This window comes from Quercus lobata, chromosome 12 (genome assembly GCF_001633185.2).
Source record: "Quercus lobata isolate SW786 chromosome 12, ValleyOak3.0 Primary Assembly, whole genome shotgun sequence".
Lineage (NCBI taxonomy): Eukaryota > Viridiplantae > Streptophyta > Magnoliopsida > Fagales > Fagaceae > Quercus > Quercus lobata.
Genome location: NC_044915.1, coordinates 42,572,447 through 42,584,625, shown reverse-complemented (window position 1 = coordinate 42,584,625; position 12,179 = coordinate 42,572,447). Strand labels below are relative to the sequence as shown.

Genomic DNA, 12,179 nt, shown 5'->3' with positions numbered 1-12,179 from the left:
CTCCTGTGGCCATTTGAATTCACTGACAATATCCAACAAAGATAGACTAATACCATTGATCTTTTGGTTAAATTAACACTTTTTGATATTTTCAAAAGAAACATTCAAAGTTCTAATCCTCTTTTCTATTAACCATATTACAAACAAAAATAAATACATAAATATAAATAAAAAGAAGAAGAAACGTGTGATTGACCAATCCATTTAACATCCAACTACGGCAAAACTGTATTTGGAAAAATGTCCTTCCAACTAAAAAGCCAACGTTCGGTGTTCTTTCTTCTTTTCTTGGAAGGTAATTTGGTGCTTTTCAATTTCATTGTTCCTTTGAAAGTACAATTTGGTGATTTTCATCATTCCTTAGGAGTAATGTTAACCCCAATCACAAAGTACAACTATATTAAAAGGGATGTAATTACTTTTGTTTTTCGGTTGCGTTTGGCATTGACTGAAAAAAGATAGTTTTTTTTTACTATTTAGCTTATTTTTACTACTATAGGGACTAGGGCCCAAAGTAGCATATTGGGCCTTGGGACTTGTCCAAGGACATAGAAAAGTCCGAGAATGAACGAATAGCTACTAAGGAGTTTCCAGTTGAAATCTCACAAGTGGAGTATGAATAGAAGGATATCGGAGGAATACCTCCTCGGACACGACAAATGTAGTCCAAGTATGTACTAAATGTGCCCTGTGAACATACGAAAATGAAGGAAACTCAAAATATCTAAGGAAAAACTGCTACCACCGCAATTAATGCATTGCAACTACTTTTCTGGCCGCATTTATGTAGAGAAAACCTCTGAACAGTGCTGCCTTGACTACTACAACTCACAGAAGGTTGAAAGGGGTGTCTAAGGGGACAAGTACTCAAGTAGAGACTCAAATGATTAACAAATGTAGGATCAAGATGATCCAGAAGCAACTATATAATGTAAAAGACCCTCCATGAGAAAGGGATCCGGAGGGGGGGGGGAGGGGGGAGGGAAAAAAAGAGGAAGCAATCCAAATCATTCTAAGTGAACATTATCTCTAGATTTAACCTCCTCTGAAAGTTTATTGAACGCTATGCAATTCAATACTAGTCGTTGTTCAATTCATTAGAACCTAATTCTTTGACCCATTCTCTACAAATTCATTATATTGGGCTCATTAGATCAAGACTTCATACATTTTGAACTTGGGCCTCAAATTGTGACCCTCCAACTACTATTCAGCTTATTTTTGTTACTATTCATTAGTCTCATTGTACTTGTTGGTACTATTTATGAATCTCATTATACTATTTTAGCTCACTTTTAGTTTTATCTACAGCACTTTTAGCAAAAAAATTTCAATTTCTACTAAATAAGTTGTTCCAAACAGACTCTTCATTTCCCAACAAGTCACTATGACTTGTTAGCATATATGAAAAAAAGCTCAAGATAAAAGTAGGAATTCATACAATCATGCCCACCAAAATGAGAAGGTCATACATCTAGTATATGCATTATCTCTATCGTAACATGCGAAACTCACAATTGTAGACTCCATATATTTTGAGAAAGATAATGCATATACTGAATACATAAGATAATTATTGCACCAAAATAGATTGAAGTTATGATTCAAAAGAACTTGTTAAAAGTATGTGATTAAATGATTAAATTTACCATATCCCGATAACTTAAACTTTTGGGACAATCCAATTTAACAGAACTTGTAATATATTGACACATCCTCATGTTATCATGTAATTAATCTGACCAAATTAATGACTAAAAGAATTCATAGCAAGTCAATTACTTGAAACAATTTCTCTTTCCTTTTTCTTTTCTCTTAACTTTTTTTCTTCTTCTTCCCTTTCCCCCTCTAATGTATTACATTCTGATTTACTGAGTAAATTTAACAGATATAACTGTGAAAAAAAATAGACATTTAAAATAATCAACAGATTAGAATAATATAAACCAATTGGAGATGTTACAATTACAGACTTATCAATGCAGCCAATGATCTTTCACGTCTTCACGGTCTTGCAATAAAATCTGTATCGAGGACCAAAATAGCAGATTGGCGGGCTTCATGTATTATAAAAGAAGAGCTCGCTCGAGAAGATGATCAAGCAGGCAGACCAAGGGCCTTAAAAACATGCATGCTGTTTCTATGCTTAATCTGATCTTGGCCGATTTGAGCCACTTTTTTTATTGTTGTATAGCGGTAATAGCCAACGTGACCCATGTTTTCTTCGCCCATAACATCGCCAATATAGTATCAATATCGCCAATATTACACCCATGGGAATTGCCCATCTGTCTCAAACAACAGAAAATGAGTATATAAATAAACATAAGATGCATTTCATTCAAAAATGTTTCATTAAACAATGAAAACACATCTTTTGCTAAAACGTTGAAAAAGAAGAAATATTTGCAGCTGGTAGGACACCCTTGTATTTTATTAATAAGGCACACATGCTGCTCTACAAGTAAATATAGTGCCTAACACAAAACCGCAAGACGAGGTAGCAATAATGGCACATAATTATGTTTTGTGAAGGTGCGAAAACAATAGTAAACACAGTCAAGCAGGCCTAAACACAAGATTGAGGTATCACAGATGTTCATATTTGTTTAGAGGTGCAAAAGAATAAACCTTTCATTACCTGTCCAAATCCAGGAAAGGGCTGTAAACAAGTGTTTCCCAAGTGGCTACTATGAAATGCCAAACTGGGTTGTAGTAAAGAGACTCTGCTGACCAAAACATCCTTGTGTATGTCTCTAAGAAGATAAAGAGGATCCATGCCCCAATTTCAATCAAAAAGAATTTTATGATAAACCGGCCCACCACCACCATGACAAGGGAGAATGCCACCAACCAATTGAAGAGCCTGTGGTTGTATTCCTTGATAAATAGAGATTGTGACTTCCCCAACATCTGCGGATTTATATGGTGTATTCATGTTACAATTTAGCAGACTGAAAGAGGCACATTTGGACACCGCATGGAAATAAGATAATCTAATTTAATTAACAACTAAAACAAGTCTTTCATTTCTAAGACCAACTGCATTAAAGTCCACTATCTTATATTCCTAGAATCATTCTTAGCAACAACTCCATTAGAGTTTCACATGCACTTCCTAAATCTTATTCCCCTAAAATCCAAGCAAAAACTGAGTTTTACTCTGATGATCAACAACTAAAAAAAATTGGCAGAAGAATCAAACTGAAGGAATAAAAAAATAGAATATGAGGATTATGCCTAACCTTCTTCATTCGTCGCTCATAGTTTGCTTTTGAAGGTCCAACACACTCTACCTCAAAACTTTGGTTGCATTGAAGGAAACCTACATTAAATTTTGCCATGGAAGGAAGCCTGAGAACTTGAAGCTGGTCCATTTTTTCCTCACATTTGGTATATAGTGCCTCGCAGAGCTTTGAGGATTGATATTCGTTTCCCATAATGAAATTCTTATACACCTAGACAAAATTTGAAGTGCAATTAAAAAAAAAATGCAAACTTCAAAGTGTGTGCACGAAAATGAGGACCTACAATAAATATGTAAGACAGAGTATTGCATTTAACCCTTAAGTCCTAAACTTAGTAGTAAAGCACCAACAGATGTCCAACGCTGCCAGACCACCAGCAGCTAGATCACCTTTACAATAATTTATTGCCAATAACATGATCATGAAACAGAAATAAAAGGATAATTGAAAGTACAATACCAACTTCTTAAACGGGAATCAATGTCTTCTTTTGGGGAACTGATTACATGAGTCAATTTTATAATTGCTCAATAACGTTCACAACAAGCCATCGTTTTGAAACTTTCATCCATCCCACATTGCAGTCCAAGAATGTAAATAGATCGATATACAACAATTCTGTTTTAATAAAATGGCCCAAACCATACCTTTTGTATTTCTTCATCCAGTTGCTCGAATGATTTCTTGGCATGATGTCGTCCAAAATGCTGCTCATCAAAGACTTTCATTGCCTCATCTCTAGACTTTTGATGGGTATCTTCCAGATGTTTCTCTGAGACGGGTAGATGCAATGCTGCCATCCAACCACTGTATAGCTTCAAACACCTCTCAAGAATACCTTTATTGAAAACCTCCACAAGAGAACCCGTTGATGGGATCTCCCCTTTATTCAAGGCTTCAAGTATCTAAAGTTGAAAATTCAAAATACATACAGTTAAAGGGGATGCATATTTATAATGCAAGTCATTCTAAACCTGAGAAATCTTGTTCAAATTTATTATTAGTAATGATCTTTTATTTCTTTTATAGGCATACACAACTTAGGCAAAGTACAGGATTGAACCCATGATTCACCCCTTATTATGGAGGGAGAAATTGACAGTTCTAAGATTTTTGTGAGTCATCAGAACTGTCATTTTCTCCCTCCATAATAAGGGGTGGATCTTATTTAAAAAACCATTGTCCACTAGTTAAAACAAAATTTTCAATTTAATCAAAATTTGAGATTAACAGTGGCCATTGGCATCACTAGACGTAACAAATGGCATGTAAAAAGAAACGAGAGGCACCAAAAAGGTTCAGTTGAAATGATAGGTTCTCTAGGTAAATCAATAGTATCATTATCTTCTGAAAACAAAAGGTGATCGTCATTTACAAGAAGGGTTTCACAGTGATTGTCATTTACAAGAACCAAAGAGAAGGAACTCCATACATAGGGACACTAGCCAATACATCTCAAAAGTTGTAAGTGGCTTTGAATTAGACAAATAAAAGGGTTTTGAGGAATCTGTGCACTTTAAGGGAGGAGTCGAAACTGGTCTAAGTTTTGAAAATATTCAATTTCCAATTCTCCAACTCAAAACATCACAGGTTGAGTTTCATGACAACTGCCAAAAACGACACTAACATGATGAACAACTTAAAAATCTAACTTATTCTGAAACTATAGATGATTTTAAAGCAATATCTTCAGACTAAAGAGAGGCACCTGCTCCAGGAAAGATATAAACTCCTTTCCATTTAGATGTTTACCCTGAACAATCTTCGGATGGATAATGCCAGCAACAAGCTCTTTCAATTGCTCTCGCTTCTTGACATACATAGGCTCAAGTTCACCATCCTTCAAGTCACAAAGCTTTGTTCGCTGGAGATGAGGCTGTTTAATAGTTCACAAATGGGTCAATAAGATCACCTAAGCCAAATATTTTAACGGCAAGTGTTTGCTTTTGCCAACAAATAGTTTGGATCTACAGCAAAACCAACATATAAATAAGGCAATATGCATATCTCAGTAACCCAGCTCGTTCACACACACACACACACACACATATGCATGCTTGCATTATAAGCACAAATATGCCCCAAAAAAGAAGAAAAAAAGAAGAGGAATCTGATATACATATATTAGAATTTTTTTAAGTGACAAGCCAAATAATAACACTTGTATTTTATGTACAAGTCTATGACCTATTGATATCCAAAATACCCCACATCCCCAACCAGTTACGCATCCCCAACATAGACGTGCACCTAATGAAGATCACTGCCAATAACCCTGCATGTAGAATGATCTGAACACCATCAAGGTGGTAAAAATAAAGACTTCTGGAATAAGTCTTTGTATAGTGAAACTCACAAATTTTTACAAATGTGCAATGTCAGAATAAGGATAGAGTTTGTTTGCCTCCTGCTAAAAACATGTTTCCTGTTCTCAGATTCACAAAAACAGGGGAAAAAGAGAACCCCAGGGGGAGGGGGGATGTTTTTCCAAACACATTCTTAAAAATTGTCTTGACAGGATTATTCTTGAAAAAAATCAATTTTAAAACATCATAAAAAAATTTTCCCCCATTTTGAGGTTTGCAGATTAGGAAGCAACATGTTTCTAAACTTTTTTCTTGTTCTCCAGAAAAATATTTATAAACAGATTTCTGAAAATACTCATAAACAAGTCCTGGAAATAAATTTCAAAAGCAAGCTATTTCAGTTTCAAGTGACATTCCCAACATTAAAATAAAGGGCACAGTCCAACTATTATTGGATGTTAAAAATAAATGAACCAGAATATGGATTATTCATGTATGTGAAGACTACAACATTTTAAAAAACTTATTTTCCTTAATATAATTTTTGAAAAAGAATTGCAATTGTTAAATTACCAATTCTCCCAAAAGCTTAAGCTATTAGGAAATGATGAATTTCTCCCAAAAACTTAAGCTATTAGGAAATTATGAATTCAATAACTTACACGTGGGATTTTTAATATTTTAAATGAGAGGTAGAGTAAAGACAGGAATCAAATTTAGGATCTCCTGTTCTGATACTATGTTAAATTACCAATTCTCTCGAAAGCTTAAGCTATTAGAAATGGTGAATTTAATAACTTAACCATAATTCTAACAACAACAACATTTTTCCTGGATTACCAGGCAAATCCAACTTTTCCTCAATCCTTGAATGACAGGAAAACTTTTCCTATATGCCATAAGTCATTCAAAAATTGATACTCATGCAACTCAACTTATCTTGAAGTAACCATGTACAAAATGAAAATAGGAAGAAGAAAATCAAGGCAACGTCAAGCATGAACTCCTCTATTCCTCTGCCAGACACATTTAATGCACAAAAGGTATATACAACTCATATCCAACACCCATAAGTGCCATTCCCATGTCATCTCATCCAGCAAGGGTAAAAAAAAAACATTTGAAGTGTCCTTGTAACATAACTAGATGTTCACAATAAGTTTAGGAAGCCAGCATGCCATATCAACTAACCACCTGGTTGTTTATTATTACTTAGGTTAACTAGCAGAGTAAAGAGTAAAGATAGAGAAGGGAGGAAGAGCTGGAAGAGATTATTACAAGCTGATGCAAATACATACTTGTGGTAAGCTAAAGGCTGTGCTGTTATCACCCATAACAGCCAACGAGTCACGGATTTGATTAACCTGATAAAGTTACAAAAGAGTAAACTTAGAATTCCAGAGTAGTCATTTACTGATAATTGACAAAGCAGCATCAGGAAGAGAAATTACCATCTCAATATTTTTGTCCCCTGCAAACATGACAAGTGCCCCACTATCAAAAATTTGTTATAAAGTTGCAGTAAGGGTATTTTAATATAATTCATACAGAATGAGTGCAAGTATGGTAAAAACAAACTTACCATCATTATTAGGCACATGTCGAAGAGCTTCATCCACCATTTCTTGCACAGACTTCCCTTCTGTAAAACACCACCAACAATATCAGTTTCCATCTAACTACAAAAGTGGAGCACCATCCTTTGGGAATCTCCCAAGTCAAAACTTGTCAAAATCCATTTTAATTTTTACAGCCTGATCTTGGAAGCTTAAGAAAAAGGTGATTGGATCCAAAAACGCTTGGAACTTTCTTAATTCATATTTCAACAAAAAATATCCTAGGAAAGCATTCTAAACTTACGTAGAAAATCACGCTGGATAAGCCACAAAAGCTTTGCAGGTTCAAAGGCAATATCTTGGCCCTATGAAAGTACCCAGCCATTCAAATGCATAACAAAGTGTTAGTAAAAAAACTCATTATAAGAAAATTTACAATTTAAAAAAATATACAAGGGTTCGAAAATTACCTTCACTCTATTTACCATGTGATGTTTATTGTACATTAAACCAGAAGAATAAAGTTAGTTTTGGTAATAAAAATAAGGTGTTCAAAACCACCAACGCTATAATAACATAAAATGCTTCATAAAGAACTTGGATAATTGTATTGTATACCTCCCATAAAATTCTTCAGCAAGCTCAACAGCAAATGACAGCCGAGAGATGTCAGCTTCACGAATCTAGGCACACAATGAGACAAACAAATTAATATAGCCATATTAACCAAGACGTGCCAAAGTGAAATGCGGGCTTGAACAACAGTTGCTTCCTAAAACCTAGCAAATGAAGTAGAGGCTCATATGTAATTGGCATCTCAAGAACCTAGAAAGAACTGTCTTAACTAATGACATGATAAATCTATAAAATAATTTGTAAGTGGATTCTCTATATCATCCATTACTCTGTGCCCCTACAAAGCAGGAGATGTTTTCTCATGTTTTTTGCATTCTCTCATGGCCACCCACATCCAAGACAGAACATATCATATTCACAGTTGGAACCATATTTCTTCTCTACAACCACACACATACAAAATCCAGGAAATGACTGTCCTACTATTCTCATCCTCAACCACAGATTTGGTCCTTAAGTAAACTAAGAAAGTAGTTCAGTTCCAAGCAAGAGAAATTAACAAAATGATGAAGAAGTAAAAGTCAGGGCAACTAACTGTCTCAGGCAGGTTGTAGATGAGCACAGAACTCATGACAGTTGCCAGAGCAAAAATCCTGCAAAAGCAGATATTAGAAATGCAAAGCACGCAAAAAATTTACAACCAGCAATTGCAAACCGAAATTACACGACATGTTAGAGATTACCGGTCATCATATACATTAGATTTCCCAATACTTTCAAATCCCTCTGTGTCAAGGTAAAAGACAGAGGTTCTAACTCCATCAATATCCAATTCTATTGGGGTTCCCCAAACCCATATTCCTGTAAAAGAGAACAAGAGACATTTCAAATGATACTACAAAAACAGAAAAGCATATCCACCACATCATGATCTATTTTTTATTCACGTAAGTACCACAACATCAAGGTTACATCTGCCTTTACCTTTTGTCTTTGTGTCACGCATGTGTCCAACACCAAACCCTGGGAAGTAATAGAACATTTAGAGATATTACGTCATTAAAATTAATCAATTTTATGAAAGAAGAAATAAGGATACAACAAATTCAGACCTTCATAGCAAGAGAGGGAGAGAAGTTGATTGAGCAAAAATGATTTTCCAGAGCGGTACGGCCCAATAACCTGACAATATAATGATCAAGGGAGATTCAAAACAGGTGGAAAAAAAAAAAGAAAGATAATCTTTACTACTTAGATAATTTCTTAAGAAAGTACAACTGATCAGAAACAATAATTTGGTGCACACTTATCATCACAGAATGGACTAGTAAAAGTCATGAAAGGCTTCTCGCAAAATGCTATTACTTAATTATATGGCAATCCACAGATTTAAATTTCCAAACTTACTGTATCTAGATTCAGTTTTAAATCCATGGCTTCAAGTTATAAAATGTCTAATTATAAGCAAGGTGGAGTGGTACTAGAACACAAAAATGTAAAAAATATCAATAAGCTCTGTGGAAACAAACCATAGATAGATGATTCAAGCAAATGGAGAAAACATTGTTCCTTCATAACATTAAGCAACCACTTTATTAGAAAGCAGTCAGCCCATAAATGGTCACCCCAAGTGTGTTCAGAGAATCAAAGATGGTTTCTAATATTAAGCAAAATAAAGCAACGTAGATTTGAAAGATATCTGTTAATCTTATTCAACTGGAAAAAAACACCAAGTACTAGATGCTCAGGAAGACAGATCTCAGACTTACAGCAACAGCTGCAATAGGGGTTGTTATCCTCCCAATGGCCTCCAGGCCTTCCCTTGAAAGACGAAGTTTTGTATGACCAGGATCAGGTTCCACAATAGGAAACCTGTATGTACCCAAAAATAAAAAAAATAAAATTCATGCATTAACTTCTACAATGTATAAAAGAAAAGAAAAATCTAGTGTACAATGATCAAAAGCTAGTAATCTCTATATCAATGCAAGAAAAAGAGTGCATAATAAGCATAGCATTTTCGCATGGCAGCCTTGGGGCAACAGGTACCTCTGTCATGATAAAATAAAAAATTAAAAAAAATTAAATCCAAAAATAATGAGCTAAATAAAAAATAAAACCCACAAAAGTTGTAATTTTTGTTTATTTATTTTTCCCCTTTATCCATAAAGGCTATAAGGTGAAGCATAGGTCTCTTGTGTGTGTGTGTGTGTGTGTGTAAGATTTGAATATCTTGATAGGTCAGGCTTATGCTACTGTAATTCAAAGTTTGGCCATGATGGATATAAATTCTGCCCAGAGAGAAGTCATGAGCTAGATAAGCAGAACACAAGGATTGAATTCTAATGCAAGAGCATCGCTGAGCATAAATTAGATTGATACCATCCTAAAAAATATATGTTGAGTCTAGATCCAACAATATAAATTCTTCCTCACAGCCAAACATTTTCCTCATATAAGATATACCTACAACCTAACCATGATGACTGCATTATGGACCAAAGGACCTAGACATAGGAGAATAGAAAAGAAGCACTGTTGAATAATTCTCCAAAGAAACTTCAGGAGATGTATCATATACGGCACTAAGCCAGTTATAGCTACATCTACTCACCAAAGTTTGCTAGGAATCACTGCACATCTAAATCTAAACCTTCAAATAGCCACATTCAATTATTTTTCAAGTTTAAAATAGCCACATTCAATTAATTTTCTTCACCTTTTCACTGCCTCAAACCAAAATAACCAGCCCAACCTATGCTATTCCATAAACTAAGAACCTACTTCTCTTGAACATGCTAGGTCATCATTCATTTTCTTACAACTTAAATTGAACTTAAAGGTCATAATTTGGCCTAATTTTCTCATAGTCCAAGCACTACATTGTTTTACTTCACATTACCATGATCACATAAAAACCAAATCATCAATATGATTCAACTTAAGCTCAAACTAAGATGAAACTAATAAGAAATTCCTGTTTGGTACATCAACTTAAACACATATTTTCAGTTTTTAAACAACATTATACGTATTTTCACACACTTTTTTACACACAGGTATTTCCAAAAAAACTGAAAACGGTTATTTAAACACACCTACCAAATGGCCCTCAAACTACAACGAACTAAGATAGAATATAGGTACTGTTCAATTAGCACACTGAAAGCGATTTTTCTTTGTGAAAAGAAAAACCAAACCAAACATTGCTCCTAAGAGCAATAAAAAGTGCACACAAAGTGCCAACCAACCGTTGTACAAAAACGTATCACCAAGATCACGAAAATTACAATGAACCCAATTCAAAATTGCAACTTTCCATAACATTCAAGCAAAAAAATTTGAACTTTATCAGTTTAACTATTCTAAAACCAATTGAAGCAGTAAACAAATCCAACTAGCCTCAGATTCAAATCCAGACAACTAAAAAAAACAAAAGCATTAAAAATCACTCACGCTTGGTGAAAATCCTCGATAGAGAAGGACCCAGATGCGAAAAAGCAGAGAAATATCGAGAAAACCAAGACCCCACTAGAAATCTCCATTGTTTGAACGGATTTCAGAGGTCCTTACTTATCTCCCAAATGCGATAGAGTTACAAGCAGGTGTACGGAACTGTAAGAAGGAAGCAATAATGTGAAGACTAAGAGGAAGAGAAGCAAATGGTCTTGAAGACATGGCCGAGAAGAAGGAAGAACAAATGGGATCTGTAAGAAACTGAGGAGAGAGGTGTACGTTAAGAATCGTGGACTCGCATGAGGAGGGAAGACCAGAGAACGAGTTTTGGATTTGGAAAGTAGGGGATTCTTGCCCTTACAAGTGGATTTTGTTTCGGTGTGAAGTTACCATGGGGTCCTTGGTTTAAAGAAAAAGAGGGTGAAAAAAGTATAGGGGTATGGATTTTCCGTGTACCTTTATGTTATACATTAATTTTTATTTTTAAAGAAAAGTTTATTGAGAATTAAAAATGTAATAACAGTTTTTTCAATTTTTAATAAAATATTTCTAAAAATAAAAAGTTTAATATACACGTTAATCGGACCCTTTACATATTTGTAGTTATTATAATAAAAACATTGTGGGGTGCGTATGTTATGGGTCAATTGTGATTGGTTCTTAAACCAAAAAAAAAAAAAAATTGTGATTGGTTCGCGTACGGTGTTCCAAATCCTAGGACAGAAGCTAAAGCGTTGTATGAACCGAATAAATCTTGTCTTCTTTTTTAAACAAGGTTAGAAAAACAGATCTTGTCTTAGGCAATCCAAGAACAGGAAATCTTAACTCTTTTTTTTTTCCCCTTGATTTTAAAAAGGGAAATGTCAGAGCATTAGCATCACTCTTTTTAAATTTTTCTGACTATTTCACCATTAGAATCTACTTTTTATATTTTACATCATCACTTTTCAAAAACACCCACATTAAATTATCTATTATACACACTATTCTATTTAAATAATAATTTTTCTTTAATTTTTTATTATTATTTTATGCTT

At 34.4% G+C, this 12,179-nt stretch overlaps 1 protein-coding gene across 1 annotated transcript; it reads right to left on the bottom strand.

Moving 5' to 3' along the window:
• Positions 1–1,782: 1,782 nt before the first annotated feature.
• Positions 1,783–11,513, bottom strand: LOC115969802 (guanylate-binding protein 5). The gene is made up of 17 exons (XM_031089416.1): positions 11,143–11,513; positions 9,456–9,558; positions 8,799–8,868; positions 8,671–8,709; positions 8,430–8,547; positions 8,282–8,339; positions 7,729–7,793; positions 7,581–7,587; positions 7,415–7,475; positions 7,137–7,196; positions 7,006–7,025; positions 6,853–6,918; positions 4,957–5,124; positions 3,896–4,153; positions 3,246–3,458; positions 2,642–2,913; positions 1,783–2,288 (listed from the first exon to the last, which is right to left on the bottom strand). Exons 1-17 carry the CDS (start codon positions 11,229–11,231, stop codon positions 2,147–2,149), a joined length of 1,809 nt encoding a protein of 602 aa, XP_030945276.1. The 5' UTR covers positions 11,232–11,513; the 3' UTR covers positions 1,783–2,146.
• Between the last annotated feature and the right edge of the window lie 666 nt (positions 11,514–12,179).

Coding starts and splice junctions, on each gene's coding strand:
- LOC115969802 (XM_031089416.1), bottom strand. CDS start 11,231: ATGGAGATTTCTAGTGGGGTCTTGGTTTTCTCGATATTTCTCTGCTTT. Junction 8,869..9,455: donor CCCCTATTGCAGCTGTTGCT/GTAAGTCTGAGA, acceptor TTATATTGTCAG/GTTATTGGGCCGTACCGCTC. Junction 7,197..7,414: donor TATCCAGCGTGATTTTCTAC/GTAAGTTTAGAA, acceptor GGTGTTTTACAG/AAGGGAAGTCTGTGCAAGAA.